Here is a 27,461-nt window from a genome sequence, read left to right on the forward strand (position 1 = left end):
TCTCCACAAGAGGAAAAACCCGCAAACTTTCGAGAGACGACGACTATGGCGATGCTGGCCAACGAAGCGGAGGTGGCCACAACACAGGACCCCCACCCTTTTCTCTGGAAAGAAAAAAGGAAAGAAAATGCGCCATGAGACAGGACACTCGCACACGGTTTCTAGTTGCTTGAGCCCCTGACGAACACAGAGAGCCACGAGGCGTTCTGTCTTCACGCTCTGCATGCCCTTCTTTTCGCGCGAAAAAACCCCGAAGCGGTTCCGGAGGCACCCTCTGTCTCTCTCGAAAAGGGAGTCCCGGTTTTGCCTGCGTGGGCCAAGCGAGGAAAAGCGAGAAAAAAAACGAACGAAAGCGAATAAAGAGGTAGGTGAAGTTCAGGGAGCCGCGAAACATGAAGACGGTGACGGAGGCACGCGGGCACTGGAAGAACCTCTGGACACCTGACAGAGCTTTCCTCCCCGAGGAGGGAGAGAGGAGGCGCTCAAACCTTTGTCGTCGGGCGGCCCAAGACGACAGAAACACGGAGCACAACACAGAACGCGATTCAGACGTCCCAAGACGGTGAACACCATGCGTTCACTTGCAAAGGCTGTGAGACCTTAGGGTGTACATACAGCTGAACTACACACGTGCCGAGGGACCAGCTTTTCTCTGAGCAAGACGGGGCGACACTCCCAACAGGGGAAGGGAAGGAAACGAAGTAGAGACAAGGAAAAGGGAAACGGAGGGAAGAAACGGGGCAGACAGACCGCATTTTTGTCGCGACAGAAGAGCAGCACCTATTGGGGGACTCAGCAGGTTCCGACGAGACGCGTGTCACGAAAACGAGGAAACTTGGGAGAGAGGCGCCGCGCTTATAGCGGCGCTGCGTGAGATCTGAGAATCCTTTTAGACTGGGTGTTCGTGCTCGTCATTTCACTTCCGATGGATTCGATTATGCTACTCTTTCATTTATCCACGGTAACAGGGTCTGTCAGTACCAATCGATTGGTGTTTCGGAATACGCTTCCTCCAGAACTGACGCGATCTGCTTAGTACCATCAATGGAGTCTTTTGGTCAGATCCTAAGTACGCAGTAAGCCAAGCATATTCAAGGAACATGACAAGCATTACCAGATTCATGTAAACGAATAGAAAGGGAGGTGTGCTAGCTGAAGCGAAACCGGGGCTCCGGTGCAGGTAAACGTCTGTCGTTCCGGCATCTTAGCTGACCCTTTGAGCATTCTTGCTTCCGCGCACAAAAATAGCCCTTACTACATCGGCGAATCGATCAATACACGATAACTTTACATCGTGTTCGTGTGATGCAAAACGTTGTCCACAGGCGACGTTGTTAAACGGGCGGAACACCCAAAGCGACATTTTTGTTCCCAGCAGCAGGCACGTCAGTACCCACTTCCGACTTTGAGGACGAGTTCCACTTCGGTTTTCCCCGTGACTTGTGCGCATGACAAGAAGTTTCGCCTGACATAGCTAACTGCGAGCTGATCCTGAGAAATGCCCGTTTCACCTGTACAAAATCGGTTGCATCTTGATACCGCTGCTGTTCTCTGGAAAACGAATGGCGAGACAATAAACAATCATTTATAGGCGGCGTTGCACCGCATCTAAAACCAACTGCTCTCGTCCGTGGCACTCCTTTGGACTGTAGACTCCCGGGTGTGTCTCGTCACAAGAGCTCTTTTCGACGCCACATCAGGAACAAGAGATGAACACAGTCCTTTTCTGCCGAGTATAAAAATAGGAAATACTTGATTTCCCAGAGGTCAGAAAGCCAGCATTGTGACCAGGACCTGGACAGCCTCTGGCGGGTCGGCGCAGCGTTCAAAGAACTCTTCTGTGACTTCCCTCTCGAATCGGTGAAGCAGCAACAGTTCGTAGGCGACGTCGTCGAATCTCCGTTGCGGACACCAGATCTGTGCCAGAACGATGGCAAGAGCCAAGTCGTCAGTCATGCGCTTTTCTGGCGATGGTTTCTCTTCGCCTTCCTCGAGTTCTGCCGCGATAGGAGATTCTAGGCCAGCTGATCCCCGATGCACCGGCGGCGATTCTACAAGAGAGACAGGCTGGAGGTGAACGATCCCGTCAAGAGTGACAAAAAAAGTGTCGATGTTGATTTTTCCGCCTCTGGAGCCGAGCTCTGCGGCACTCCTCGCTAATTTGTGCACTTGTTCCGTCAGCGAGACTCGCGCGTCGTGGGCGGGTCCCGTCCCCGGTGTGTCCGTCGCAGCGGTACTTGCAATGTGCAACAAAACCTCTCTGAGAGTTTCTCCCTCGACAGCCCGCTTGAGAAAGACATTCGGAAACGCAAAGTGAGATTCGTGAGGCCGCGGGCACCAGGTGTTGCGAACGCGCTTCAGCAACAACAGGTCTACCACAACACCGACTTGCGCGACTCCCGACGCAGCTCTGAGTTCCTTTATTGCAGCCAAGTACTGTTTTCTGACGCTCACGCTCGCTTCCCTGGATCCTCTCAAAACCGGGAAAGCTTCCAGGAAGTAGCTCGCCGATTCGCCGGAACCCTCGCACCTCAGCAGAACGCTTCCGTACGACGAGACGCCCACAGTTGCCGCATGACTCACAAGCAGGCTTTTCCCCGTCACTTTCGATTTCATTGGCACAGGATGCTGAACCGGCAACAACAAACCTACGGCGTTGGCCAGTTCTGCTGGGGGAGTCCCCAGAGACGTCAGAAGAGCGTGAGGAGTCTTGACGAACGAGGCTACCGCGTCGCTTCCTGGCTTTTGTTGTGCGTCGCGCACCCTGTTTTGCTTGAGGTCCTTTGCCATCCCGCGGATAAGTTTCCTCAAACGCCTTTTCCACGCAAAACTCGACGCCAATGAGCTCGTGCCGCGGCTGATATAGCGGCGAACTGCAGAGGACACGCGGCGTATGTGCGTGAAAGGACGTCGCAAGACGTAACGGGCTGTCCGCCAACGACGAGAACCGCCCGTTTCTGGTGGGTCGGTGGCATTTTCAGGCGACACAGAGGCTCCCTCGAGTGGCGGTGGGTTGTTGACCGCCTCTGCAAACGCAAAAACGCTTGCCAGGTCAAGCGCTCTGATCACGTCTGCGTCTACATCTTTCGGTCCTTCCAACTCATTTCTTCCTTCGGGCCGGAACAGCCGCGAAAGACACAGCTGAAAAAACAAGAAAGAAAGCGTGAAACGGGCAGCCGACAGCGAGACCATTGGTACCGTTGCCATCAAGTTGTATCTGGTTTCCCCCCAGGCACGGCATTCGCCTGTCTAACAACCCTAAAACCCAACGGTTTCCGTTGGAGTTCAAAAATTACGAGCTCATGCCTAGTTGGCGACAAACACACTTGCAAGACAATACCCAGTTCAAGGAAGAAACGCGTCTCTGGCTAGCTGGGGGAAATATGGACAACAGCTAGGCCCATCAAAAACTGGCGGCTACGGAAAATATGACCATCTAAAATGTAAGCGAAACTTTCTGCGTTCTGTTTTGAGTTTTGCCAATGCGAACGCATAAGGTCCTCGAAGAAGACGGTCTGCTTCCGGGTGTGCGGTACAAACTGTACACAAAGAACTCTTCAGCCCAAACTGAGGACTCCACGAGACAGTAACCCCGCAAAGATCAATGCGGTCTATCTGTGTCTGTGTGCCCCAAGCAGAGAAAACTGTCCGCGTGCTTCTTACCAACGATATTTCCCGCTGTCGTCAATTTGATGACGAGAACGCGACAGGAGCTGGTGTTTAGGAAAACCCATTGTTGTGTAGCCTCTCATGTGCTCAATTGAAACGGCGTTCGGCAGACGTGTCTGCAAAGTTGTGAAGTTCTATGTCGCGCACAATCTTCAATATCTGGAACAGCAACTTATGACTAGGTAGTGGACCCCAAACAGTGTCTGCTGTACATCAACCAGAGATACTGCTAATATGCTTAAGTGAAAAGTCTATCAAAAACCGTTCTGGTTGCACTTTCGACATGCCCTTATGCGCATCTGCGTACCCGAGATGCTGACCTCAGAAAAAGTTTCCAGCTTACCCTCCATATGCTCTCTAAATTAGGTCCCGCGATGATTTGAATCAAGCATGAGGCAGCACGCTCGTGGAAGCCAGACAGACTCGACAATTCGAATTGCATTTTTCTGCCGGGCGTCCGGATGCCCAGTATCTTCGTCGCCAGCCAAGAACGACACCTGACTTCTGCATGCTCAAAAGAGAGGACAAAACTGGCAATGCACCCCGAGACACTCGCAAGGGTGAACTTCAGAAGTTAACGTTGCTCGTACGAGCGGAGGAACGTGTGATTTACTTCGATGTGACGCTATGAACCTCACCAGACTAGGTTGAATCTATGTAGAACTGTTGATTCAAATGCTGCCGGAGGTGCGTGGCTGTTGTCAGCTCGTGTCGTGAGATGTCTTCAATAATTAATTCTAGTAAACGTTTTAATGGACGATAATTTATTTTTATGTTTTAAATTGTTACATTTTATAATTAGTAGGAAATATTATTTTAACTAATGGAGTCTATTCCCCAAATATTTTGATGCTTAAACTGCTTTCAAATTATTTAGAATATTATTCAGGTTTCCCCTCACAAGGCAGCTACTGATCTTCGCCTTGGTACAACTATTACGTCACCAATTAGCTAATTAGATATGAGCTTTTTCTAGACTTTTGGGGCCGACTCTTTGTAAAACCTAGCGCGACACTTGTTTTTTCCGTAACCTCTAAGTTTTGCTGTTGCGTCCTGTTTGAACTCCTTGGCTCAAACTGAGCAGTCCAGTAGGCAGTAAGCTCACAATGATCACTGGGGTCTATCTGTGTCTGTGTGCCCGGAGCAGAGGAAGACAGTCCCCTTGTTTTACTAAAGATATTTTCTACTGTCGTCACTTTGATGCCGAGAACCACGACAGGAGCTGGTTTAGGAGAACACAGTCCTCTCCAGCCTCTAGTGTGCTCAGTTGAAACGGCGTTCACCACACTCTGTGCGGTCGTAGCCCTTCGGGGAACCTAAATCTTTGTGCCAGTTTAGAGATTCTTTTCTTCCCGGATAAAATGCGTCACAGCAGAGAACGACTACAGGGTGTTTTGACACTCCACTCGGTAGTCTCAAGAAAAAAAGGCACAAAAAGCCGTCTGCCGTTCGTCCCGTCAAAGACTCGATGAGCTCTGAACCAGCCATGAAAACGTGCTTGTTCCCTCGAAGACAGTACATGTTCACATTCGAATATATATATATATATATATATATATACAGGTATGTTCACTGCACCACAAAATTGTCAGGGGGCATACCAAAGTTCGAAAACAGATTTCGCAGAAGACGTGAGCAACAATGCTGGTATCGAAGACATTATATATAAAACGCGCATGTATGCGTCCCTGTGGCGCAGGACTGCAGAGAACCACATGATGCTTCAAAAGTTTTGACTCGGCTCACGGAAGCTTCGCTGCCCTCCGCAGACACTTTTCCCCGCACAGACATTTCTTATTTTCTTGTCTCACAAAACCGCATCTACACGAATGAAACTTCTCGACGCATGCACACACCAAACTCACGCCGCCATTTACATGCATATATATATATATATATATATATATATGTGTATGGATACATATCTTCCAGAAAAATACACACGTAGACGCACGTGCACGTAGTTTTCTAGTACACGTCTCTGTATACTTCCAAAGCCATACGTTGACATAGATATACATCTATGTCTACCGAAAGTCATCAAGTGATGTTGCCACACTGGGAACCTCGTGTAGATACACCACTCATGGCTCGAGTCCTACCTCGGCCACCACACATATACATATACATACATATATGTATGTATATGTATATGTGTGTTACCAGTCTCCGCCATACTGGGCTGTGTTGCCGTAACGCGAACCTGAAGTGAGGAAATCTTTCCCTGTGGCGCCTTGCGTCTGGCGTTTCTGCGTCTCCAGTTTGGGACACTGCGCGATGCGATGGCCGAGACCACCGCAGTAGGCGCATCCTCGAACGCCTCCAATTTCCTGAGCAGCGAAACAGACGCATGATCGGTTTCTCTACCTTTGCGTTCGACGCGAAAACATGGAAGACGACGAGGGAAAAGACAGCGAGGCAGCGACAGACACAGACGTCGTTTTTAAATCGCCCATGACCTCTGCTCGTTCGCCAGGACGAGTGGCACTCCGTTCGGCGCCGCTGAGTGCCTAGAGGCTTTTCCACTGAAGACTGTCCGTCTTTGTACGCACAGAAGCTCATTCTTTTGAGGGACACTGTGTGACGAGAGAGCGGAGGTGGCGAACAACAGTGCGAAGAAATGCGCGGCCAGGGAAGAGAAAGGACGCGAGGGAACGAGGCCGCAGATCGATAAAAGGAAGTCCTTCGGACCCGACGAAAACACGAACGAATCCAAAGACGCACATGTCAAAACTCCCTGCATGCGGAGAAGCAGAGAATAAAACGATCCGCTATACAAAGGACCCACTGTTGAAGCACCCTCGGCGCTACATGAATTCACAAACCTGCATCCACGCATGTGGCTTGGCATTTTGAGTCGACAGCCACATGTGCAGACACAAAGTTGTAGCAGAAAGGCATCTCTTTCCTCCTTTGGTGTAGGTCGAACGGACTGTGGAGCAAAACGGGTGGCGGCGCGCAGATCGCCTCCGCTCTAGCGCATGCACTGTGCAGGCCTCCGACCCGTCTGGTCGAGCGGAAACTCCTCGCGTTTATCGAACTTCTCTCAACAAAGACCTTTGCCACGGCGATTTCTGGAACACTGTTTCCCGACTCTCCCGCACCCGTTGCAAGACGCGCAACTCCACACTTGCACGGTTCGCTGAACTGTCTTCCGAGTCACAGAGTTTCCTACCTTCAAGTTGAGCCCCCGCGAGTCCAGCGCCTCGAGGAATGGTGGCATTCGCTGGCCGGCTTCGATCAGGAGGGCCTTCAGATCGAGGAGAACTGTTTCTTCCTGATTCTTGTTCACGAAGGTCGTCGCCACTCCAGTGCGCCCGCAGCGTCCCGTGCGTCCAATGCGGTGCACATAGTTTTCGATTTCCTTCGGCATGTCGAAGTTGATCACATGCTGAATCGCCGGAAAGTCGAGACCCTTCGACGCGACGTCGGTGCCCACCAACACATCCTTCCGGCCTTCCCTGCACAGAGGGCGGGCAAGACGAGACGGAAACGGACCAGGGGAGTCGCAGAGAAAAGCGAACGCGAGGGAGGGAAGTACATGCAAATACGCAAGAGAAAGAGAGCGATGACGAGAAAGAGAGCGATGACGAGAAAGAGAGCGATGGCGAGAAAGAGAGCGAAATGACGAGAAAGAGAGCGAAATGACGAGAAAGAGAGCGATGACGAGAAAGAGAGCGAAATGACGAGAAAGAGAGCGAAATGACGAGAAAGAGAGCGATGACGAGAAAGAGAGCGAAATGACGAGAAAGAGAGCGATGACGAGAAAGAGAGCGATGACGAGAAAGAGAGCGATGACGAGAAAGAGAGCGATGACGAGAAAGAGAGCGATGGCGAGAAAGAGAGCGATGACGAGAAAGAGAGCGATGGCGAGAAAGAGAGCGATGGCGAGAAAGGGAGCGATGACGAGAAAGAGAGCGATGACGAGAAAGAGAGCGATGACGAGAAAGAGAGCGATGACGAGAAAGAGAGCGACAGCAGAACGAAGAAGGAAATCTGCATTTCCAAGAAAGAAGAGTTCCAAAAAGCCCACACACACACACACGCACAGATCCATAAAAATCCAAGAGACGCAGCAGAGAGAGACTGGTACGCCCGAGGGGAAAAGCGGCAAAATCGCACCAGAGAGAAAGAGAGAGAGGAGTCAGACGACAGACAACGAGAGGTACACAGAGATCTTTTTTCGAAGCGAGAAAAGAGACCCTCGTGGTGGAACAGTCCAGAGACAAAAAACGAAAACCGGATTCCCACACGGTTTGGAAGTCACCCGTTTTTCTCCGTTGGCCCTGTGTGTCTCTCAGCGACAGTCCTCGCTCTCCGTCTTCCCTGTCGTTTCTCGCGGAGGTGCAGTGGTGCGTACCGCAGAGCCGCATATCCCCAGCAGAGTCCGAGACGCAGCCAAAAACGACAAACATCCCTCGGCCCTCACCTGAAAGCACGGACGGCCTCGCTGCGCTCTTCCTGGGCGAGGCCGCCATGCACTGCTGCCGCGTCGACGCCCTTGAGGAGGAGGTACTCTTGGATGTCGTCTACGTCCTTTTTGTTTTCGCAGAAAATCAGAACCGGAGGCGCTGTCTTTTGCAGACAGTGGAGAAGATACGGCAGCTTGTTTTCCTGTTTCACATACTCGACCTCCTGCACCACGTCCAGATTCGCTGCGCCTGCAAGAAAGCACAGGAAAAAACAACCGGAGAAAGGCAAAAACACCTGCATGTAACTCCACATCTGTGGGGCGCGAAATGAAGAGGACGCTGCGCGCGTGGAGGAAGGAAATGACCTTTGTCTGTGTGCCTCCCCAGGCACTCTCTCTCTTTTTTAGTGCAAGCAAGGTAAAGTCGGAAGCGATGGCGCAGGTGAAAACGCGTAGACCTGTGCGCGACTTGGTGAGGCTCCACGAGGTAGTCTCTGCTGCGCATGCACATCCGGAAGCGACCCCCCGTCTTTCCCTTTGTCTGTGAAGTTCATCCCAAAACGAGAACTCGACGAAGGAATGCGACGGAGGGAGCCGCTGTCGACAAGTAGCCGTGTCAGGTTTTTCGTGCGAAGGAATTCGAGACACGCAGCGCAGGAATCAGGAGCCTCAGAAGTCAGAGCCAGAATCGACTCCTCAACGCAGACTTCGCTGCCCCCCCCTCCTCCCCAACAGCCAGGCACCGAACTCTCCACAGCCTCTTTGAGTTGCTGAAGCTCCGACAGAAAAAGAAGAAGCGATAGGAAGAGAAGGAAGAATAAGCCAGAAAAAGAAGAGAAACATCCTCTCGCTTCGATCTTCGCTTTCGCTTACCGGCACGGCCAACGTTGACGACGAGAGGATCGATGAGCGCCGACTTTGCGAATTCTTGAATTTTCCTCGGCATTGTTGCAGAAAAGAGAAGCGTTTGTCTCTGATGACCGAAGCTGTCCAACACATTCCTCACTTCTTCTTCAAACCCCATATCCACCATTCTGGAAAAAGCAACGCACGCACCACTCCGGAAATCGCGTTCTCCCAAACGGCGAACTCGGGCCTCCCCCACCATCACGAAAACCAAGATCTCTTTCTTTCTCCCGCTTTTTACCTGTCTGCCTCGTCGAAACACAGATACTCGCACTGCTGCAGAGCAAGACGCCTTTTGTTCAGCATATCAGTGAGTCGGCCGGGTGTGGCGACGATGCAGTGGACGCCCTGGCGAACTTCCTTGGCCTGGAAAAAAAGTTATAAACAGGCACGGGGCCCCGGGATGCGGAGTTCTGGTGTGTCTGGAGAGCGCCAAACAGAACTAGCGAAACTCCACGCAGGAACAGAACAGAGACACCCAGATGCGTCAGTAGGAGCAGAGCGAAACACGGAGATCATAGAGAAGAGGACATGGTCAGGCAGAGAATACGAAAGGGACTAAAGACGGTGCGACGAAGGAGAGTGGGGAGAGGACAAAAGAGACGGCGAACGACCATGAGAGAAGACGAGAATACGAGAGTGGAGCGGGAGGCAAGTGCGGAAGCGTAACTGCGAAAGAGGAAGTTAGGAAAACGATCCAGGAAATGCCGTAGGAAATTAAGAATGAGAATAAAAGTAGGAGGACGAACTAAGTAAGAAAGAGAATGAAAAAAGAAAGGGAGACAGAGAACAGGGATGACAAGGGAGAACAAAGTGGTGACTGGCTTCGAAAGAGGACGGCAAGCGCTGAGGGAGCTTAAGTTTGTGTCAGGCTGCAATACGAGGAGAAAAAAGTAACAATACAAACGGAAAAAGAGGAAAGACACCAGACCACCCTGCTCGCCTCCGCGGAGACATAGAACACGATGCAAAAGTATGAAATGGACAACGGACAAGCAAACTGCACATAAACGACACTCTGTTAGACGAATTTCTTTCCACTCCGCAGAGACAAACACACAAACACATACACATATACAAACATACACAAAACATATATCTATCTATGTATATATATATATATGAATACATCTATATATATATATATATATATATATATATATATATATATATATGCATGCCTGTGTGTTGGTAGGGGAAGAAAGACCATACAGAGCAAGTCAGGGGCGCTTGGGCTGGAAGTTTCCTGTGGTTCTCACCTGTTCCACCGCGCTGCAGCCTCCAATAATGCAGACGCAGCGAAGAGCCGGGTAGCCACCATCTTCGAGTTTTTTGCAGAAAAAGGAGCAGACGTCGTTCGTTTGACTCGCGAGCTCTCGGGAGGGGCAAACGACGAGGCCAAATGGGCCTTCCCCTGAAAGACAAAAGAAAGACTCAATGGACACTCAAAGCAGATGCAACACGGGCAGACGTGAGAGAGGAAGAACAACCGAGAGAGAACAAGAAAGAGAGTACAAGAAAGAAAACAAGAGAGAACAGGAGGAAGGGAACAGGGAAGGCAGCAGAAAGAGGAACGGGGAGAGCGAGGGGGAACACAAGGCAGAGTAACTGAAGACAGAAGAGAGAGGTGCGTGGAGATTTCGACAGACACACGTAACAGTTTACGTGCTATTGTGATCGCTTTTTGTCGTCATGCTACTCCATGACTTTGAAACTTTTTTTCTGGAGGGACGGCTCTCACCAGGGAGGTACGGCGAGCGGATTTCGGACTCGAGAGCGCCCATGATCATCGGGAGAGAAAAAACGAGCGTCTTTCCACTTCCGGTGAAAGCGATACCAATGATATCTCGACCTTGGAGAATCGCAGGAATTCCCTGAGATGCAGAGCCCAGACGGAGTCAAGAGAAGCGAAGCTAAAGTTGTAGAGAACAGAGTCGACTTGGTGCTTCCTTGATCTCCTTCAATCGTGTGTCCACTCTTTCCATCTCCTCTCTTCTTTTTCTCTGTCTCGTTGCCTCTCCTATCTTCGTTCTCCTCTCCTCATTTACCCTATTCTTTCTCCTCTCTCCGTCTCTCTTTTCCTTCTTTTTTCTTTTCCTTCTTTTTTCTTTTCCTTCTTATTTCGCTCCTCCCTCCTTCTCTCTGTTCCCTCCCTCTGCCTTTCTTCTCTTCTTTTCTCGCCGTCGCCTACCTGCATCTGAATCTGTGTGGGGTAGGAGATCCCTCGCTCTTGAAGGCCTTTTAAAATCGGCTGGGGAAAGCGCATGTCCTTGAAATTCCGGAAGGGCGGCGGCGGATCTTCCCCGCTCACGTCTATGAAGAACCTCTCCCGCACTTCATTCGCCTCCGCCAAAGTCATCTCCGCATATTTGTCGGGCAGCCGCCAACTCGATTGCATGCGACTCGTGTACACAATGCCTTTCGCGCGTTCTCGGACGCCCTGCAGCGGCGCCCCCATCGACTTTGAGACCTGGAAATCGAGGCCCCCACACCCCGAAAAAATCAAAGAAAACAAAAGAGTGCACGACGCGAAACTGGGATGCGGAGAATCTGTAAAAGCACTCTGGCGCATGCAGACCACAAAGGTCTACACCTCTGCATGTGCGCATAAATGCATTCACACAAATAAAACACAGGCAACCGATTGCTGCTCGTTTCTGGCCACGACAGAGATGTCAAAAATACATAGATACACCACAACACACACATATATATAGATAGATAGATATAGGTATTGCGCATTCAAATATGTATATGCATAAATATATATATATATATATATATATATGTACCTACATTGCTTAGCTCTGAACCATAACAGATACTACTGGGATTCTGAATGTATTGGAACGCGCGCGCGTATAGACAGATTTCGCTAACTCTTTCTTCTTACACAGCTCCGCTCGCACTCTGTTGTTGAACGACTACTCTGAAGTCCTACGGCTTTTTTGCACCTCAACTAAACGGCACAGAAAAGCAGGAGTGAGTCTATTTTTAGTAAAACTCCCTTTGCAGCCAAATCCGTTTGACTCGGTTTCCTCGTCTACAGCAGCAGAGCCAAGACAAACGGAAAAGATCCCGCAGTCGCGCCGCGCCGTGCACAGGCAGCGATATGGCCTCGTCTGCGAGGAGATTCAGAGGCCAACGCGAAAGTCGCACCTGCTCCAGAATTCGCTTTTCTTCCTCCTCCATCTCTTTTTCGATGTCTTTCTTCTGGGCCTCAGCCTCCGCACGCAACTTGTGGCTCGTTGCCAACAGCGTCTTCCGAAAATCTGCGCGGGCGCGCGAAAGCGCAGCTGCGGAGAGGAGAAGAAGAAACGACACAGCGGATACAAAAGACGGATACTGCGGGGAGACAAGAAACAGAGAGGAACGAAAGGAGAGAAGGACGAATCGAGAGCAAGGCGGACACCACAGTGGCAGCAGGAAGACGTTAAGAGGAGAAGAAGGCAAACGAGGAGGAAATCCTGAGGAAGAAAAGATACGCGAGGCCGACTACCTCTTCATCGTCTCCTCCCTTCACCTGGACAACGTGTTGAATTTCGAGGTCCACCCTCCGGAAACTCTTCTCGTTCGCACTAACATCTGAGTCTTCGTTTTCTCCCCCTCGCTCTCTCAACAGACACCGACAGCAAGCCTGCTGGCCTGTTCTGGACTCCCAGTTCTGCCTTGTTCGCGCCTACCGCTGCTTTCCTTCTTCTTCTTCTCGTCTTCTTCGTCTTCGCTGGCGCGGCCAGCTTCCTCGCGCTCCAGATGCGCCTCGAGAGCCTGCATTTGTTTCTGCAGCAGCTTAGCCTTCATTTCTCTGCGTTTCTTCAGAGGCACATACTCCTCGGCGTCTGCAGCTTCTTCTAGAAGGCGCAGAGTCTCCTGCAGTTCTTCGTCTCTCTCCTGTCGCCTCCGCGAGGACCGCGGCGCGCCAGAGGCCTCGCCGCTCTCAGACGGCGACGGCGACGAAGCGCGCAGCACGGGTGCCATTGGAGCAACGGAGGACCGAGAACGGGGAGGAAAACGAGGGGAAACGAGAGAAAAGAACGACGAGAACGGAGAAAGATAAGAAAGGCGGGAGAGGGAGAAGGAGTGGAGAGGAAAGGGGACTCGAAAAGGAAGACAAGGACAAGAAGAAAGACGCAGGGCGAAGAAGAGACGAGAGGCGGGGACTCAAAGAGGCGACGCGTCCCCACCGAGCGCGATCAGTTGCGGTGGAAAGGCAGCGGCGATGAAGCTGCTGCTACACAGGTTGCAGACGAAACTCTCGGATTAACGCGAAGTTGTTTCGGACCACAAAAAACGATGCGATCTCTTGGGTTCGCCGTCTTCGTCGCTCTGTCTCTCCTCTCTTGTTGTGCGCTCGTTACGATCGACAACTTGCACATTTCTACCCCGTCTCCGTACTGTCTTCTGCTTTGTCTGCGAAGTGCACGCCGCGAGCGCGATCCCTCGTTTACGGCATGTCTGGGGTCTCTCCAGATCCAAGTTGTCTTGCGTCTTCACCAGTCTGTCTCCTTTACCCTGCTTGTCGGTCTCCGTTCTCGCCTGTCGTTCGTCGCCGAAGTCGCGCTGCAGAAGGGCGGGCGAGAGGAGAGAAGAAGACTTGGAGGAAGAGAACGGAGAGAACCGACAAGAGAGAGGAGACTGCGAGAAGACGACTCGAGAACAGTGGCACCGAAGACGCAGACGGGAGAGAAGAACGGTGGAGGAAAGGTGCAGGAAGAGAGGGTGAGCAGCAGCATGTGCGAGAAGAAGGCGAATACACTGGAAAGATGGAGAAATGTGCAGGAGGAAGGAAGAAGAAAGAAGCAAAGGAGAAGAACGGAGAGAGACGCAGCCAGGCCTGAGCGGGACGACAGGAAGGAGCAGGGAGACCGGAAAGAGAAGAAGAGAGAGGAGAGCGGAAGAAACAAGAGCGGCGCGACGAAGAGAGCTTAGGAGATCGAAGGACCTCGACAGACGTTGGAGGGAACCACACAGAAAACGATTTCGTACGCTGTCGGGAGAGAAAAGCGAGGAGCAGCCACGCAGCGACCGGGAGAGGGGGGACGCGTTGACTCGCAAAAAGCCTCAGAGAAGCTCACAAGTGCCTGATCCATCAGTGCCAAGACAGACCGTTTCAAAGGCGACGTTCGAGTCGCCGAAAAAGCACAAGAAAAACGTTCTGAAAGACTCCCGCCAGAAAGCATGCTTTTACCAGACACAGGACTTCGGGCAAACCTGCCCGTTCTCCTCGGCTACGGAGAAACAGAAAGGAGAAAAAGTCAGAGAGTATGGAAGAAGAAACCCAGGAGACTCTAGGAAGTGACGCAACTGAAGGAGAAGAAAAAAATGAGGAAAGGCCACAGTGAATCTCGCGAACCCCATGCTCCGGTTTTGTAGAGTTGCTTCGAGGTCCGTTGGTGACACTACAGAGAAGCCTGGAAAGAGTCACGAGCTCGTTTATGGAGACAACCCCCTCGGAAAACAAATTTTAATCTCTGTATCTCACGCGCGATTTCCTCTCTTGTGTGCTAGTGTCTGCGTGTACTTCTCTAGCTTCTTGCCGCGGAAAACGTGACCCGAAATCGACTGTCGATGCTGCTCGGGCACGTTGACCGAATATAAGCCGAGCCGCACTCTGGAGGGTCGCGAGCGAGCGCGAGGGGGTTCCGGGAAAAAGACGCGGCGCGGCAATCGAGCGTGTCTTCTGGCTGGCCAGCGCGAGGCACTTGCGTTTCTGTGGTCGCAGAGAAAGCGGGGAAGAGAGGCGTTTTCTCGAGCGAGAATAAGGAAGAGTGACAAGACATAGCGAAAGAGGGGGAGAAGCGCGGCGTCCAGGTGTATGTACAGCGTGTGAAAGGGAGCGCGCGAGAGACTGAGAGAGAGGCAGCACGAGATCCGACAGAAAAACGAGCTGGGAGGTCTCTCCAGCCTAGAGCGGAAGCTGCAAATGGATTCCTCTCTCTCTGCTTTTTCTCTTCTATTTCCAGATGTGTGATGAGTCCACGAGAGGCTGAAGAAGGCGAGAAGACGAGCGCGCGGTGACGGAGAGGACTGCGAGAAATGGAGTTATAAAACCTCGTCTTCCTCGCCCTCCAAGCCGCACGCACTCATGTTCCTCTCCTCGTCCTCTTTCTCCTCTTTTTCTTTCTTCTCCTCCTCTTTTTTCTCCTCTTTCTTCTTCTGTTCCTGAGCCTTTATCTTGGTGTCTTAGAGTGTTGCCACATGCGTTCTGTCTCGTGGTTTTGCTTCACGGACTGTCTTTCACCTGCCTCGCATTCTCTCCTCCCTTCGTGGTCTCTTCTGTGCTTTCTTCTTTCTTTCGGTCTTTCTCTCTCCTCCCTCTTCTATCTTGTCATCCCTTCTTTGCTCGTCTTCCGCCACTCTCTTGTCTTTTGTCTCTTCTCTTCTTACCCTTCTCTCGCTGTGTCTCTCTTTTCTTATCCGTTTTCCTCTTTCGGTACCCTGTCTCTCCCGCCTCTTTCGGTGCTTTCCTCTTCCCTTACTTAGCTGTTTTTCGTGGATTTCCTTTTATTTCTCGCGATGAGTCACCTGGTGCAAAAGGTGGTGGACTCGGGGATGTTCCCCGGGACGCTGAGCAGCTATGAAGTTTCCTCTTTTCCACAGTTGCTGCTGCTTCCTCGCCTGGACTGTCCAGACATCAAAATTCCGCTTCTCCTGCTCCTCCCGTCTCCGCGACAGCACCTCCGGAGACACCTCAGCGCTCAGCTGGAACTCGTGGACCTCCTCCGCCTCCACTTGCGCAGACTCGAGCGCCACGACCAACTCTCTCTCGCCCATCTCCTCCGCTTCCGCGACAGCCTCCGCGCCCACCGCCGCAGCGCATGTCTCCTCGAGCGCCGCGGCGCCGCGCAGGATGCATGCGACGCGTCTCCTCCTCTCCCCAGGGTGCGGGGCGCGGCCGCGGCGCCAGGAGAGTCCTCGGGGGCGACTCCGAGCGAGTGTCTGTACACCGCGTCGGGTCCAGAACAGTCATCTGGGCCGGACGAGGATTCTGCGGAAGCTTCTCTTCAACTCGAGCGGGCCGAGGCCGCCTGGAAGAAAGGAATCGGTGTGCACGAAAGAGGCGCGGAGTCGGCGGTGGGGGAGGGGCAAGGAGACACTTCCGGAGACAGGAGTGAAGCGAACTCTGCGTCCCGGTCGCTCCCTCTTCTTCCCGGGGCTTCGCTCCAGGCCTCAGATGACTCGAGAGAGAGGACAGAAGAAGGCTTCGGAGGCTTGTCGAAGAACGCAGACGCCCAGCCGCCGTGCTCGGGGAAGACAGAGGCACATGTCGCGGACCTGCAGCGACGCTTGACACAGACGCGTTCGCTTCTCACGCTTCTGCAGGACCAGTTTCATCTTCAACAGCAATGCCTAGAGAGAGAGTTACGGCGACCCGACCAGACAGACGCCTGCAGTCTCGCATGCTCGGAGGTCTGCCTCTGTGGCTGCTGTCTCTTGCCGGACAAGTCGACGGGGGAGCCGCGACGCGCAGCTGACCGATGCCACCAGAGAGAAGAAATAAGAGACACAAGACGCGCTCTGGAAAGCGGAGATAGAAACTCGAGACCTCATGGGCCGCGAACGCTGGAACACGCAACTCCTCGCTCCCAAATAAGCTCTTCAGGATCTCACTCTTCGTCTTCTGTTCCTTCGTCCTACTCTTCTGCTTCTTCTTTCTCTTCTTCCTCTTCTTCGTCTTGCCCTTCTTCCTCTTCTTCGTCTTGCTCTTCTTCCTCTTCTCCTCTGCCTTCCTCGTCTTCGTTCGCTTCTTCCCTGCCCTCTTCTTCTCTTTCTTCTGTGCCGTCGTGCTTCGCTTCCTCTGCGTCTCCGGACGCTTGTTCGAGGTTCGGTGTGGAGAGTGTGTCTGCTTTGTTTTCGGGTCCGACGGCTGCAGCGGTGGCGGCTCCGTTTCTCGTCATTTACGCGCATGGTAACGGGAGCGACATAGGCGACGTGCATGCGCGGTCGGCGCTGCTCGCGGAGCGTCTGCAAGCAAGTTTTCTCCTCTTCGACTACCCTGGCTACGGGAAGTACGCAGGCGCCGCAGATGAGGCTTCGGTAGATGCGACGCTGCGCTCGGTCCTCGCCTTCGCGATTCACTGCCTCGGCTGGCCTCAGCAAAAAATCGTCCTCTGGGGAACCTCCATTGGCACGGGTCCCTGCACCCGCGCTGCATGCAGTCTGGCCCACGCAGCCAGGCAGCTGCGCCCGCGCCCAGGGCCGACGCTCGATATCCCGAACGCAAAAAGCTCAGAAAAGCAAGATCGAAGACGAGAGGCGAGAAAAGAACCGAACGGAGGAGAGAGAGGAGAGCAAGGAGAGCAGAGAGAAGCGCGAGAACGGAACGACGAGAGAGAGGGGAAGATGTTGGGGTTTGGAGGAAGTTTGCGACGAAGCAAAAAGCGCGCAGATGCCTTTTGTGTGGGTGAGGCACCCAGCTCGCGGGAGGAGAGAGAGGAAGCGACTGAGAACAGGCAGAAAGAAGGCCGGAGAAAGGGGACGAACTTCTCTTCCTTTATCGCAGGCGTCGCCGCAGCTGTGGCGGGAGAACGCGGCGCTGGCCTCGCGACCAAATTGGGAACCTGGATCGAAAGAGACAACCCCGAGGACAGTGAAGGTGAAGGAGAAGAGACAAACGACAGTTGTCACTCTGGGGCTCCAAACACATTTGGAGACTTCAATTCAGAAGAGACCCTCGCATCTGCCTCCCTGATGTCTTCCTCCAGATGCAGTGCATCTTCTTTGCCGTCACACTCAAGCCTCACTTCTTCCTCTTCGTCCTCTCCCGCTTCGTTTTCTCCTCTACCATCCACACACGGGGCATACCCTTTCGGAGGAGGCTCTTCATCTGACATCCAAGCTGTTTCCTCGGGATCCCAGGCTGCGGCTTCGGCGTCGAGCTTCTCGTTGCCCGTGACCTCGCGCTTGGCCTCTCTGCCGGTGCCTGCGGGCCTGGTCCTGCAGTGTCCGTACAGGTCGATCACGCATGCAGCGGCGGCTTTCGTGCCGTCTCTGGTGGCGCGTGCACTCGTCTCTTCTGGCTGGAACGTGGAAAACGAGGTACTTTCTTGCGACTGTCCGGTCCTCTGGATCCACGGCCAAGCAGACGAACTCTTCCCCTGGGAAGGCAGCCTCGCTATGCTCGACGCCTATCGCCAGGTCTGCGAACTGCGTCGCTCCCGCGCCGCCGCGACTGCGGCGCTTGGAGCCCAACTAGCGGCCGACAGCCACGCGACGGAGCCCGCGACAGAGCCTCTGGCTTCCGGAGATGCCGCCGCCTTTGGGCGACTCGACAGGGAGGAGACGGATCCGAAAGTGGAGACCGCACTGGTCGCAGCGCAGTCGGCTTTCATGAGGAGAGACGTCGAGGAATGGGCGATTGGGCACTTTCCCGAGGACGCGACTCACGGCGAATTCGATTTCCGAAAGGATTTGGTGGAGCCCGTCCAGCGTCTCATGAAGCGCAGCCAGCAGCGGTGCGTCGAGGCGTTTGCTGGGGAGATTGTGTCTCTCTGGACTTCCTGCATGCAGCCCAGTTTGCCTGCGTCGTCTGCGGGGGTCGTCTTCGAGGCCTTCCGGGCCTTCTTCGCCTCTCCAGCCCCACACGGTCCCTTGGACGGCGTCTCCTCTCCCCACGAGTCGCCTGCGGGCGGCCTCGCCTCTCGCGACTCTCGCGGCTTCGCTCCCCGTCTCCGGTTTCTCCTGCCCCCGCACGTCCTGTGCGGCCTGACTCTGAGTCACCCCCTAGTTCAGCCACTGCGTCCCACAGTCGGAGACTACTTCGCCCTCAGGACTCTGAACTCCTCGCGACCGGGGACCAAGGACGCGTCGCTCCGAGGCTGGCTCCGCGGCGATGTGTCTCTCTTTGGGCTTGGCGGCGTCTCCCACCTGTGGAGCGCGAAGGCAGACGCGAGCGGCAACGAGGAGACTCTCTCTTCGGCTTCGATGGACAGCGGCCTAGTCTCCGAAGACGAAGAGGATTGGCACGGAGGCGAAGAGACAGAAGGCGAGACAGCGGCGAGTGAGGGAATTCGTCTCGCTTCAGTTCCATGTTCGTCTGAGGGCGTGGCACGAGGCCCTCCGGCTTTCGTGGAGGACAGCGAAGGAGGCAGTTGGAGGAAAGGTCGAGCGGAGAGGGAGGGGCACTCGGTTGCTGAGACTTCGTCTCTCCGGTCGATGTCTGCTCCCTCAGCGACTGACGCCGCGCTCTCTTCTTCCGACGCGCCTGCCTCTCTTCATTCTCGCCTCGACGAGAAACCTCCCCACGCACGAGCTGTCTCGCAGTCGGCGTCTGTCTCCTCGCGGTCGGCGTCTATCTCCTCGCGGTCTTCTGTCTCTTCTTGGTCTTCTGTCTCTTCTCGGTCTGCTGGGTCCTCGCGATCTTCGGTCTCCTCTCCAGCATCGGTTTCTGTATCCACCGCTCCCAGATTTTTGAGGCCTCGGCCTCGCTGGGGCGCCGTGGCTCGCGCCCTGGCCGCGCGTGCCGAGAGGGCCAAGAAGGCCCGGAGACACCGAGGCCGGAAGCGCGCGCTTTCTGCATTCTCCCCGGATCTCTCGCTCGCTCCCTGGATCTCGCTACCACCTCTCCAGGAGACTCTTTTGCAGAATTTCTGCTCCCTTCCTGCACTGCTTGCGTGGGTCGCCCACCGGTACTCCCTCTTCCTTTCGAGGCTGCTCCAGGTCGCGCGCGAGAGATTCGCCGCAGATCGCTCTGGCGTCCTCGGTGAAAGCAACTGCTTCCTCGCCGAAGTCGAGTTCTTTGTGCGCCGCCTCTACGTCCTTCTCCAGCCTTCGCTGTTCGTCGACGCCGTCTACAAGAGAACGAGGAAAGGACTTCAGAGAAACAAGGAGAGGCAGGGCGAAGTGCGAAGTGAAAGGGATGCGAATCGGGGACAAGACAGAGAGGGGGCTTGCGACGGCCAAGACCGCGACGGACAGGGTGGGGACGCGCGCATGCAAGGCGACACACGACAGGGAACAGAAGCCGGTGGAGAATGCGATGAGGATATCTGCTACACTCTAGATAGTCTCGTCATCGCTGGTGTACGCATCCGGCTCTCTACGCCTTCGGAATCAACGCGAGAAGATCTTCATCGCCTCCAGTCTCCTCATTCTGCTTCTGCTTCGCTTCCGGGGATGCTGAGTGTGGAGTATTTGCCGCTGCGTCGACCGCCTGGTGTGGCGGGAGCCGTTTCGGACTTCCAGTCTCGAAGAGGGGCGAGACACAGAGAGAGGCGCGGAGTCGCCTGGCCGTCGAATCTGAAGGCTCCTCCTGTACGAGAAAGAGACAGCGGCGGCTTTGGGCGAGAAGACACCGACAAACGCGCGAGCCGGTCGGGGCACGCGACAGCGAGGAGACCCCGTCCACAGGCGAGAAGGCGGCAGAAGTACTTTGCTCGGCCGCGGCTCTCGCCTCTTCACCTTCTGTTTCCTGCTCCTAAGTTTTTGATTTTTCCTGTCTTCGTGCCTCCTCTCCCTTCCCTCAGCCTGACGGTCCAGTGGCTGATGGATGCGCTCGCACTGCTTTTCGAGAAGGGCCGTGAAGGCGCTGGGGGGGACTCGTCGCTACGAGCGTCTCCACTCACCTCGGCTTCCCCAAATCGACCCGTCTCCCCAAGAGTCGCTTTGACTCCGTCTTGCGATTCCGATCCCTCGACGTTGCTGCAAGCGCCTCTCTTCTCTCGGGTGCGAGGGAAGTTGAAGCTAGGCTCCCGTTCTGAGGGCGCCTGGAGGGTGCGGGAGAAGAACACAGAGGAATGTGTGGGGCGAAGTTCAGGGGCGCCCCAGTCTGGCCATGGCATTCCTCCGCTTGTGCAAGAAGAGCTCCTGAAGGGGAAAAAAACACAAATTTCCATCTTGTTTGCCGACCAACTTTTGAAACAACTTCTTTCGTCACCTCTCCGTCCTGCATTCGAAGCCCTAGGCGCGCAACCTGTCCTCGGACGCCTTTCACCTCGACTTTCTTCTGGTTCTTCTTCTGGATCTGTTGCTGAGGAACCAGCGGATCAGAGTCGGGGGTTTCCTGTGGTTGTCGGCTCCGGAAGTGACTTCATTGCTGGCGGCAATTTCTTTCCGTTTGGGTGGGATGTCCTTTTCCTTCTGTTGTTTCGCTGTCACATTCCTTCTTACCTTCCGCGCCTCGTTCCTCCGCTCTTCCTCTCTCCTCCACCATGTGCAGGAAACTCACGTGTGAACGGTGTCACTTCTCAGTCCTCTTCTTCCTCTTGCCCTCAGTCTTCTTCTCCATCTTCTTCCTTTTCTTCATTTTCCCCCTGTTCTTTCCTTTCTTCTTTATCTGTGTCGTGTGTGGGGTCTCAGTCGCGTTGGGGTGAGGACCCCGGGACTGTGTTCTGGGGAGCGCAGCTTGCCGAGCAGTTGGCACAGCGTCGAGGACCCTCTCCTGCGCCGTTTTCCAAACCGTTCCCTTGGATTTCGCCGGAGGCTGTGAAGCAGATGACTGTTGCGGCTGCGCGCATGCGCGCCGCTTCCCTCGCTTCGTCGCTTGCCTTTTGTCTGCCACTGTCTCTCGGGTGGGCCTCCTCGCCCCAGGGGTCTGTCGCCGAGCGACAGGAGCCGGTAAGGCCCGTGCCTCTCAGCCAGAATGCCCGAGATTTTCCTCGCGTCTTCCACTGGGAGCAACTGTCTCCGGCGCACTCGCTGCTCGTTCAGACCTCGCAGGTCGCCGCGGTCGCCAGCGCGCTGGACCTAAGTCACGCTGCCCATGCAGATTTCCTCCTCTGGAGCGCAAGAGCCAGTGGGCAGCTCGGAGGAGAAGAGGCAGGGGAGAAGAAGGACGGAATGCAGGAGCGTCACAAGACGCGAGAGACCTCCAGAGGGATAGGAGGGGACACAAGAGAGACGGGACCCGTGCAAGGGGGGTGGCGAGGAGACAGGCGAAGGGAAGCGTCTCCGCTGAGCGTGGGGTTGCCCCCGTCGCTGATTCGAGGCGTTTTTCTCGCGTCGGAGGAAGTGCGGAGCAGGGAAGAGAAACGCTTGGAACAGGCTACGGCGCAGGAGGAAAAGAAAACGCCTCGCGAGGAGAAGGGGTCAGCGTTATCTTTCTTCTCCTTCGCTGCAAAGCGAAGGAGAGAGAGAAAAGGCGCACGCGCGGATGTCCAAGATATCGCCTGTCCTGTGCGCGACGAGGCTCGAGGGAGAGAAGAAAGGGGAGAAGCGAGAGGAGAAAGGGGAGGAGAAGAAGCGAGAGAAGCCGCGAGAGAGCCAGTGAAGGAACCCCAGAAGGAGTCGGAGATGGAGAAGCGTCTCCTCGCTTTCTTCAGAGACAGTTTCGTCTTCAGTCAACCGAAATTCTTCTTGTCGGAACGCGCGAGAGATGCGGGACACACTTCTTATCTCCACCTGCCGGACCGCTTGCTCGCGGCTCTCTGCGTCGCCCTGCGGCGCTACGATCCTGAACAAAGAGAAGGCAGTGAGCCTGAGGCCGACAGGCGAGGGGAAGCCTTTTTTTCTGAATCGAGGAGTGGAGAAAGCTGCCGGAGAGACGACCTCGAGCATCGACGTGAAACCGACGGCAGCCAGAATCCGAAAGATGCGAAAATCCGGATCGACGATGTGGCGACACCGTTCCTCCGTGCATGCAGAGAAGCCGATCCAAGCGAACAGTCGAGGCGGCAAGGAGTCCCGGCTCCAGGCACTGTAGAGTGGAGTGGAAACACAGAAACAGAGGCGAAAGTGGCGACGCCTTCCGGGTCGTCTTCCTTTTTCGCCTCTTCTGCTCCTCAAACTTCTTCGTCCTCGTCGAGCATCGCTCCCCCGAGAGCGAAGCGTGGAGGCGAGACAGGCGAAGTGCCGCGAGAAGAAGCGAAGGAGACAGACAGGGGCTGGGGTGCCCCTGCCGACAGAGGCAACGACAGGACTCTTCCCCCTTTTTCGAGGCCTCTGTCTTCTTGCTCGCCTACCGGCTCTGCCTCGCGAGGAAAGAACGTCGCGCCTGCCGCCCTCTTCCTGAGTGGCGCCGGAGACTGCCACAGGCTCGACACAGAGCGAGACGCTGGAGACGGCACTGTCTTCAGAGAAAAAGAAAAGGAGAGACAGGAAGAGAAGCGAGAGAAGGAGAGAGAGGAGAGGGGTTTCTACGGAGACGACGGAAATCTGGCGGTTTGTGAAGCGCCGCTTCGACGGCCTTCCCCAGATTCCTGGGATGTGGCGTTCTTTCGTGTGTCTTCTCCCGTGGGCGGTCCACGGCCCGCCGTGTTTGCTGTCTCACCACCTGAGACGCCGACAGTACAGGATGAACAACGAGAACTGGTAAGCGTTCGTCGGTATCTGCTCTTTTTCGCGCGTTTTTCTTGGTTCTTTCTCATTCGCTGGGTCTTCCCTCTCGTCTGGATTCTGCGGCGTCCTCTGTCCGTCGCGAGAGTAGATCCTGTCGTCAGCTCAGGCGTTTCCTGTCTGTGCTGATCCGTGTACCCCGCTGTCTCCTCCTCTCTTATTGCCAACGCAGGCCGAGTGGTGTTTCCTCGCCGCCCTCATTCGCGCCGAGCTCGCGACCGTATCCCTTCTCCGCCGCGCGCCAACAGCCGGGAGAGACAGGCAGGTAAAGCAAGGAGACAGAGAGGAGACAGCTGAGCAGGGCAACGCGCTCAGCGGTGCGCTGCGGAGCACAGGGCGTGCATGCGAATCTGCAGAGGAAAAGAGAGGAAGCAGAGCGGCGACACAACACGTGGAAAAGAAAGACGACGAAGAAGAGTTGTTGCGTCTGGCCCTACGAGCTTCCTCCGTCCATGGACTAGCCGCCGGTGAGCACGAGAGGGGAGAGGCACGCGCCAGGCCACGGGAGAGACAAGGTGTCCGGGTCCTCGAAGCATACGTGGAAACACCGAAAGAACCGAAAGAAACCGCCCATGAGACGGGGAGGAGAAGAGCAGATATTGGTGAGGACTTCGAAATTGAATGGCGAAAACGTTTGACTTTATATGTGTGTCAAAGTCGTCGTTCTGACCTTGTTTCCGTGTGCAAGCAGCGGCGTCTCCGAGTCTCCCTTTCCATCCGCTGACAGTCGCCCTGGAGCGCCTTCTTCTGTACGTATTGGACCAAGTTTACCGTTTCGACTCAGCTCCGTCGAGTCGCCGTCTCCCCCGCCTTTCGCTCGCGCCCTTCTCTGCGCCCCTCGCTCCCTTTCTTCCTGCCCCGCTCCCAATGAAAAGTCGTTCTTCCGGTTCCTGTTCGTCCCAAGTCTCTCGCGATTCAGATCGAGGAACTCCGCAGTCCGTGCCGTCTCCTCGGCCTGAGCGTTCCGGCTCTTCCTCTCTCCCTCCAGGAGGGCCTCCGTCCCTCGTTCCCTCTCGCCCTGAGGTGCCTGTCTCGCACTTTGCCTTCCCTGCTCGTGTCTCGTCTGCGGGGTCTTCGTCGCTGGGCTCTGCCGACCAGCGCTCCTCCGTGGGGCGTCTGGGGACGCACGCGGTTTTTTCTGGTCCGGCGCCGGTCGGCGCGAAGCGCAGAGGCGCGGGAGAGACTGCGGCGGAGACTCTCGGGGTGCCCGAACCCTGTGAAGCCCAACGGTCCCGTGCCGGGCCGACCACTCTGGTCTTCAAGAACTCAGCGGGGGCAATCGCGTTTCTGAGGGCGCGAAGCATGGCGAACAGCGACGGATTGAATGACACGAAACAGGTCACAGAGGGCTCCCGAGACGCCGAAGCCAGGCGTTTTTCTTCTGTTCCTTCAGACAGTTGTGGACGTGCTAGGACAGCCGAAACGAAGGAGAAAAGGAGGCCCACTCTCCCTCCCATTGAGATTCGGAATGAGCTGCTTCCGGGTCCCCGCAGCGTCGACCGGGTCTCCCTAGAGACTCAGCAAGACGTCCAGCAGGGGCGTGGGGGCCCCCCTTCCCTTCCACTAGAAGGCGAGGAGTTACACTGTCTGGGTCGCGGCGTCTCTGCAGCCTCAGCTGCGGGTGCTCTGCAGCAGCTGCACGCGCTTGCCCCCCAGTCCAGGCTCCTTCCATCAGTCCAAGAGCTAAAGAACCAGCGAATAACGGAGACTCCAGCACCTCGAATTTCGGTCTTGAAGACTCCTACGCCTACTCGAACGCCAACGTTACCTGTTGCAGAAGGTAAGCAGCAGGACGAAAGGGTGACTCCCGCAGGGCCACCAGCTGGGATATGTCTCCAGGGATTCTCAGATAGGCGCCAAACCGGGACTACGGCATCTCCGCCTACCACAGAAGGCTTCTCCTTCCCTGTTCCCGGACAGACGACCCAAGAGGTGGAAGGCCCGATGTGGCTTTCCTCCGATGGCTGCACTAACATTTTTCCTTGGGGTGGCTGCCTTTCTGTGGCGTGTGCTGGAGTAAGCGCACCAGCACAGAGAGACCTTCAGGCCTCATGGGCCCCAGAAGGCCAGCCAGAACGTGTGCCCGGACCGGAGACAGAAGCAGAGGGCAGGTTGCCTGGAGACAAAGCATCCTGTCCTCCCAACGGGCCAGCTGTCAGCGAGTCTGTCTTTCTGAAGAGAAGCCTTCACATGCGGGAATGTTCAGGGACTGGCCCCTATGGGGACTCCACCCCTGTCTGGGTTGCGCAGCCGCTGCGCCCGATGCGTCTGTTGCCTTCTCACCCTCCAGTCCCTCTTCCGGTCGCTCGAGAGAGCTCGGAGCCAAAAGGAGACACTCGGGGCTCCCACAGTGGAGGGTCGAGGTTCGAGGATGTAGCGCGGAATTCTGATGGTAAGGACTCAACCGAGAACAAGTTCCACGCTCGCGAATCTTTCCTCTCTGGATCCAGCCGTTCCCTGAATCCAGTGCATCTGCAAGGAGTGCCGGCTTCTCTGGCTCCAACAGGCGCGCCGCAAGTCGCGGGCGTGTCGCTGAGACCTTTGTCTTCAGCTGTTCTTCAGCCACTTCCCTTGTCTGTTTTTCCGCAGCATGATAAGCACGGAAGACGGCTCGTGGAGTCATTGCAAAAAGACGGTCAAAGAAGAGGACTCTCAGAAACCAGAGAGTTCCCGGGGCCTCAGAAATTAGATGAGTTTTTAAGAGACAGCACAGAAAGCGCTTCTGGCGCGACTCTTAGTTTGGCTGCAAACGGCGAGAGAGACGCTGTTAACGCGACATCCCATCAGCAGGCACGGGACTGTCTCGGTACGCACATGACGTTAGGACAAGTACCGCATAAGGTAGAGCAGCTTGATTTCTTTAGAAGAGGAGAGTTCGTTGTAGACAAGGAAGAAGCACGCAGTGGAGAGATAAGGAAACTGGGGCAGTTTGGATGCGTGCAGAACGCAGGAGGGAAAGAACGGACAGACACAAGCTCCAGTCGAGAAAGCGAAGGCGCCGACCCCATTTTCGCTGTGGACAACCTCCTTTCGGGGTGATTTTTTTGCGCGCGATCAGTCTGTCGTGTTCAACCTTTAGATTCAGTTCTCGCGACTTTTTTGTTGTTGGCCATTCGAGTGCCCCCGGTGGAATGCGTGTAATATCCCATTTTATTGGGAAGCATGAAAGTTCTAGAGCACTGCATGTGTAGTCTCAACGGGATTCAGGTTGTGTCATTCGTGTATCAGTGGCGGAAAAAAGACAACCGCTTGGAAACAAATGCAAGCCAGCTGCAGATGATGAACACGCAGTTGTTTCATAGAATGTCGGACAGCATTTAAGTAAACATGGTCAAAGGTGCGGTTCTTCTGTGCCTGGAGGAGGAAACGGGAAAAACATCTTTGAAAAAATCTGATACTCGCGTACAGGCTCGCTCTTCACTTTCCGTTTACTGTAGCCACTGGTATTGTCCCTCAACTATCGGGTCTCGGGAAAATGTTGTGCCTTAGGGACCAACACAGAAGCGCAGGTAGAGCCTTCAATACCAGTGAAACAAAGTAGACTCGCTACACGTGAAATCTGCTCTTGGTGCCGTTGCCGTTTCAACCTGTTCATAGGGATCTGTTTGGTTGGCGAGAATGCCAAGTGGATCAGGATGGGCGGCACGGTGTCATGTTTTGTTGGCTCGCGCAAATGAAGCCGCATCTCATAGTGCCTGCAGGCTAGACCTAGTCAAGGAATGTATCAATGTCACGATCATCGTGTCCCCCACTGGACCGCTTAAGACGGCCAAAAGTGTCGGATTTCAATATTTCACCGGCATGCATATTTGCTTTTCACAATAATTTTCGTGTGGCGAAACAACGTCCCATGCATTTTCGCTTCCATGTGCGAGACTGAAGCTTAAACTACGGGACCTGAAGGGCCACGCCGCGGCGCAACCACATTGATTCGACCGCTGTGCAAAGTTCGTCTCCCCGGAATATTGCCAGGGGAAAATGTTATCAGGCTCTATCACGGCAGAGATTCTCCGTTGCTGATTCCTTCACCTACCCTTTCACGCAGGTGGAAGCCGAATGTGAGGCAATGACTAGAACGGAAAGTATGACTCCAATTATAAAGTACAGACAACCAAGTTGTCTATGACTGCTGTACACCACCCCATTGGACTGTTTTTGTCTATTCAAAACATAGTTCACCACTTGATATGGCACGAGGTGGTCG

The 27,461-nt window shown here is 54.7% G+C and overlaps 3 protein-coding genes across 3 annotated transcripts; 1 reads left to right on the forward strand and 2 right to left on the reverse strand.

The window, feature by feature from the left end:
• Positions 1-344: 344 nt before the first annotated feature.
• TGME49_210370 (hypothetical protein) lies at positions 345-4,158 on the reverse strand. Its single transcript, XM_002371808.2, has one exon. The coding sequence runs from the start codon at positions 3,205-3,207 to the stop codon at positions 1,768-1,770; it is 1,440 nt and encodes a 479-aa protein (XP_002371849.1). The 5' UTR covers positions 3,208-4,158; the 3' UTR covers positions 345-1,767.
• An 862-nt stretch (positions 4,159-5,020) lies between these two features.
• Positions 5,021-14,474, reverse strand: TGME49_210360 (DEAD (Asp-Glu-Ala-Asp) box polypeptide 41 family protein). The gene is made up of 10 exons (XM_002371807.2): positions 12,670-14,474; positions 12,146-12,282; positions 11,178-11,456; positions 10,728-10,860; positions 10,246-10,400; positions 9,228-9,352; positions 8,954-9,114; positions 8,099-8,330; positions 6,845-7,130; positions 5,021-5,999 (listed from the first exon to the last, which is right to left on the reverse strand). Exons 1-10 carry the CDS (start codon positions 12,962-12,964, stop codon positions 5,829-5,831), a joined length of 1,974 nt encoding a protein of 657 aa, XP_002371848.1. The 5' UTR covers positions 12,965-14,474; the 3' UTR covers positions 5,021-5,828.
• Positions 14,475-14,752: 278 nt separating this feature from the next.
• Positions 14,753-27,007, forward strand: TGME49_210345 (hypothetical protein). Its single transcript, XM_018779500.1, has 3 exons — positions 14,753-23,233; positions 23,430-23,724; positions 23,949-27,007. The coding sequence occupies exons 1-3, from the start codon at positions 15,503-15,505 to the stop codon at positions 26,294-26,296; spliced, it is 10,374 nt and encodes a 3,457-aa protein (XP_018636506.1). The 5' UTR covers positions 14,753-15,502; the 3' UTR covers positions 26,297-27,007.
• The last annotated feature ends 454 nt before the right edge of the window (positions 27,008-27,461 follow it).

Source organism: Toxoplasma gondii, chromosome IX (assembly GCF_000006565.2).
Source record: "Toxoplasma gondii ME49 chromosome IX, whole genome shotgun sequence".
NCBI lineage: Eukaryota > Apicomplexa > Conoidasida > Eucoccidiorida > Sarcocystidae > Toxoplasma > Toxoplasma gondii.

Excerpts from the sequence above, each read along its gene's own strand:
- TGME49_210360 (XM_002371807.2), bottom strand. The coding sequence starts at position 12,964 with ATGGCACCCGTGCTGCGCGCTTCGTCGCCGTCGCCGTCTGAGAGCGGC. Across the intron at positions 10,401-10,727 it reads CCGCTCGCCGTACCTCCCTG|GGGAAGGCCCATTTGGCCTC; the intron begins GTGAGAGCCGTC and ends TTTGTCTTTCAG. Across the intron at positions 7,131-8,098 it reads GAGGCCGTCCGTGCTTTCAG|GGAAGGCCGGAAGGATGTGT; the intron begins GTGAGGGCCGAG and ends CCCTCTGTGCAG.
- TGME49_210370 (XM_002371808.2), bottom strand. The coding sequence starts at position 3,207 with ATGGCAACGGTACCAATGGTCTCGCTGTCGGCTGCCCGTTTCACGCTT.
- TGME49_210345 (XM_018779500.1), top strand. The coding sequence starts at position 15,503 with ATGAGTCACCTGGTGCAAAAGGTGGTGGACTCGGGGATGTTCCCCGGG. Across the intron at positions 23,234-23,429 it reads AGGATGAACAACGAGAACTG|GCCGAGTGGTGTTTCCTCGC; the intron begins GTAAGCGTTCGT and ends TTGCCAACGCAG. Across the intron at positions 23,725-23,948 it reads CGTCCATGGACTAGCCGCCG|CGGCGTCTCCGAGTCTCCCT; the intron begins GTGAGCACGAGA and ends GTGTGCAAGCAG.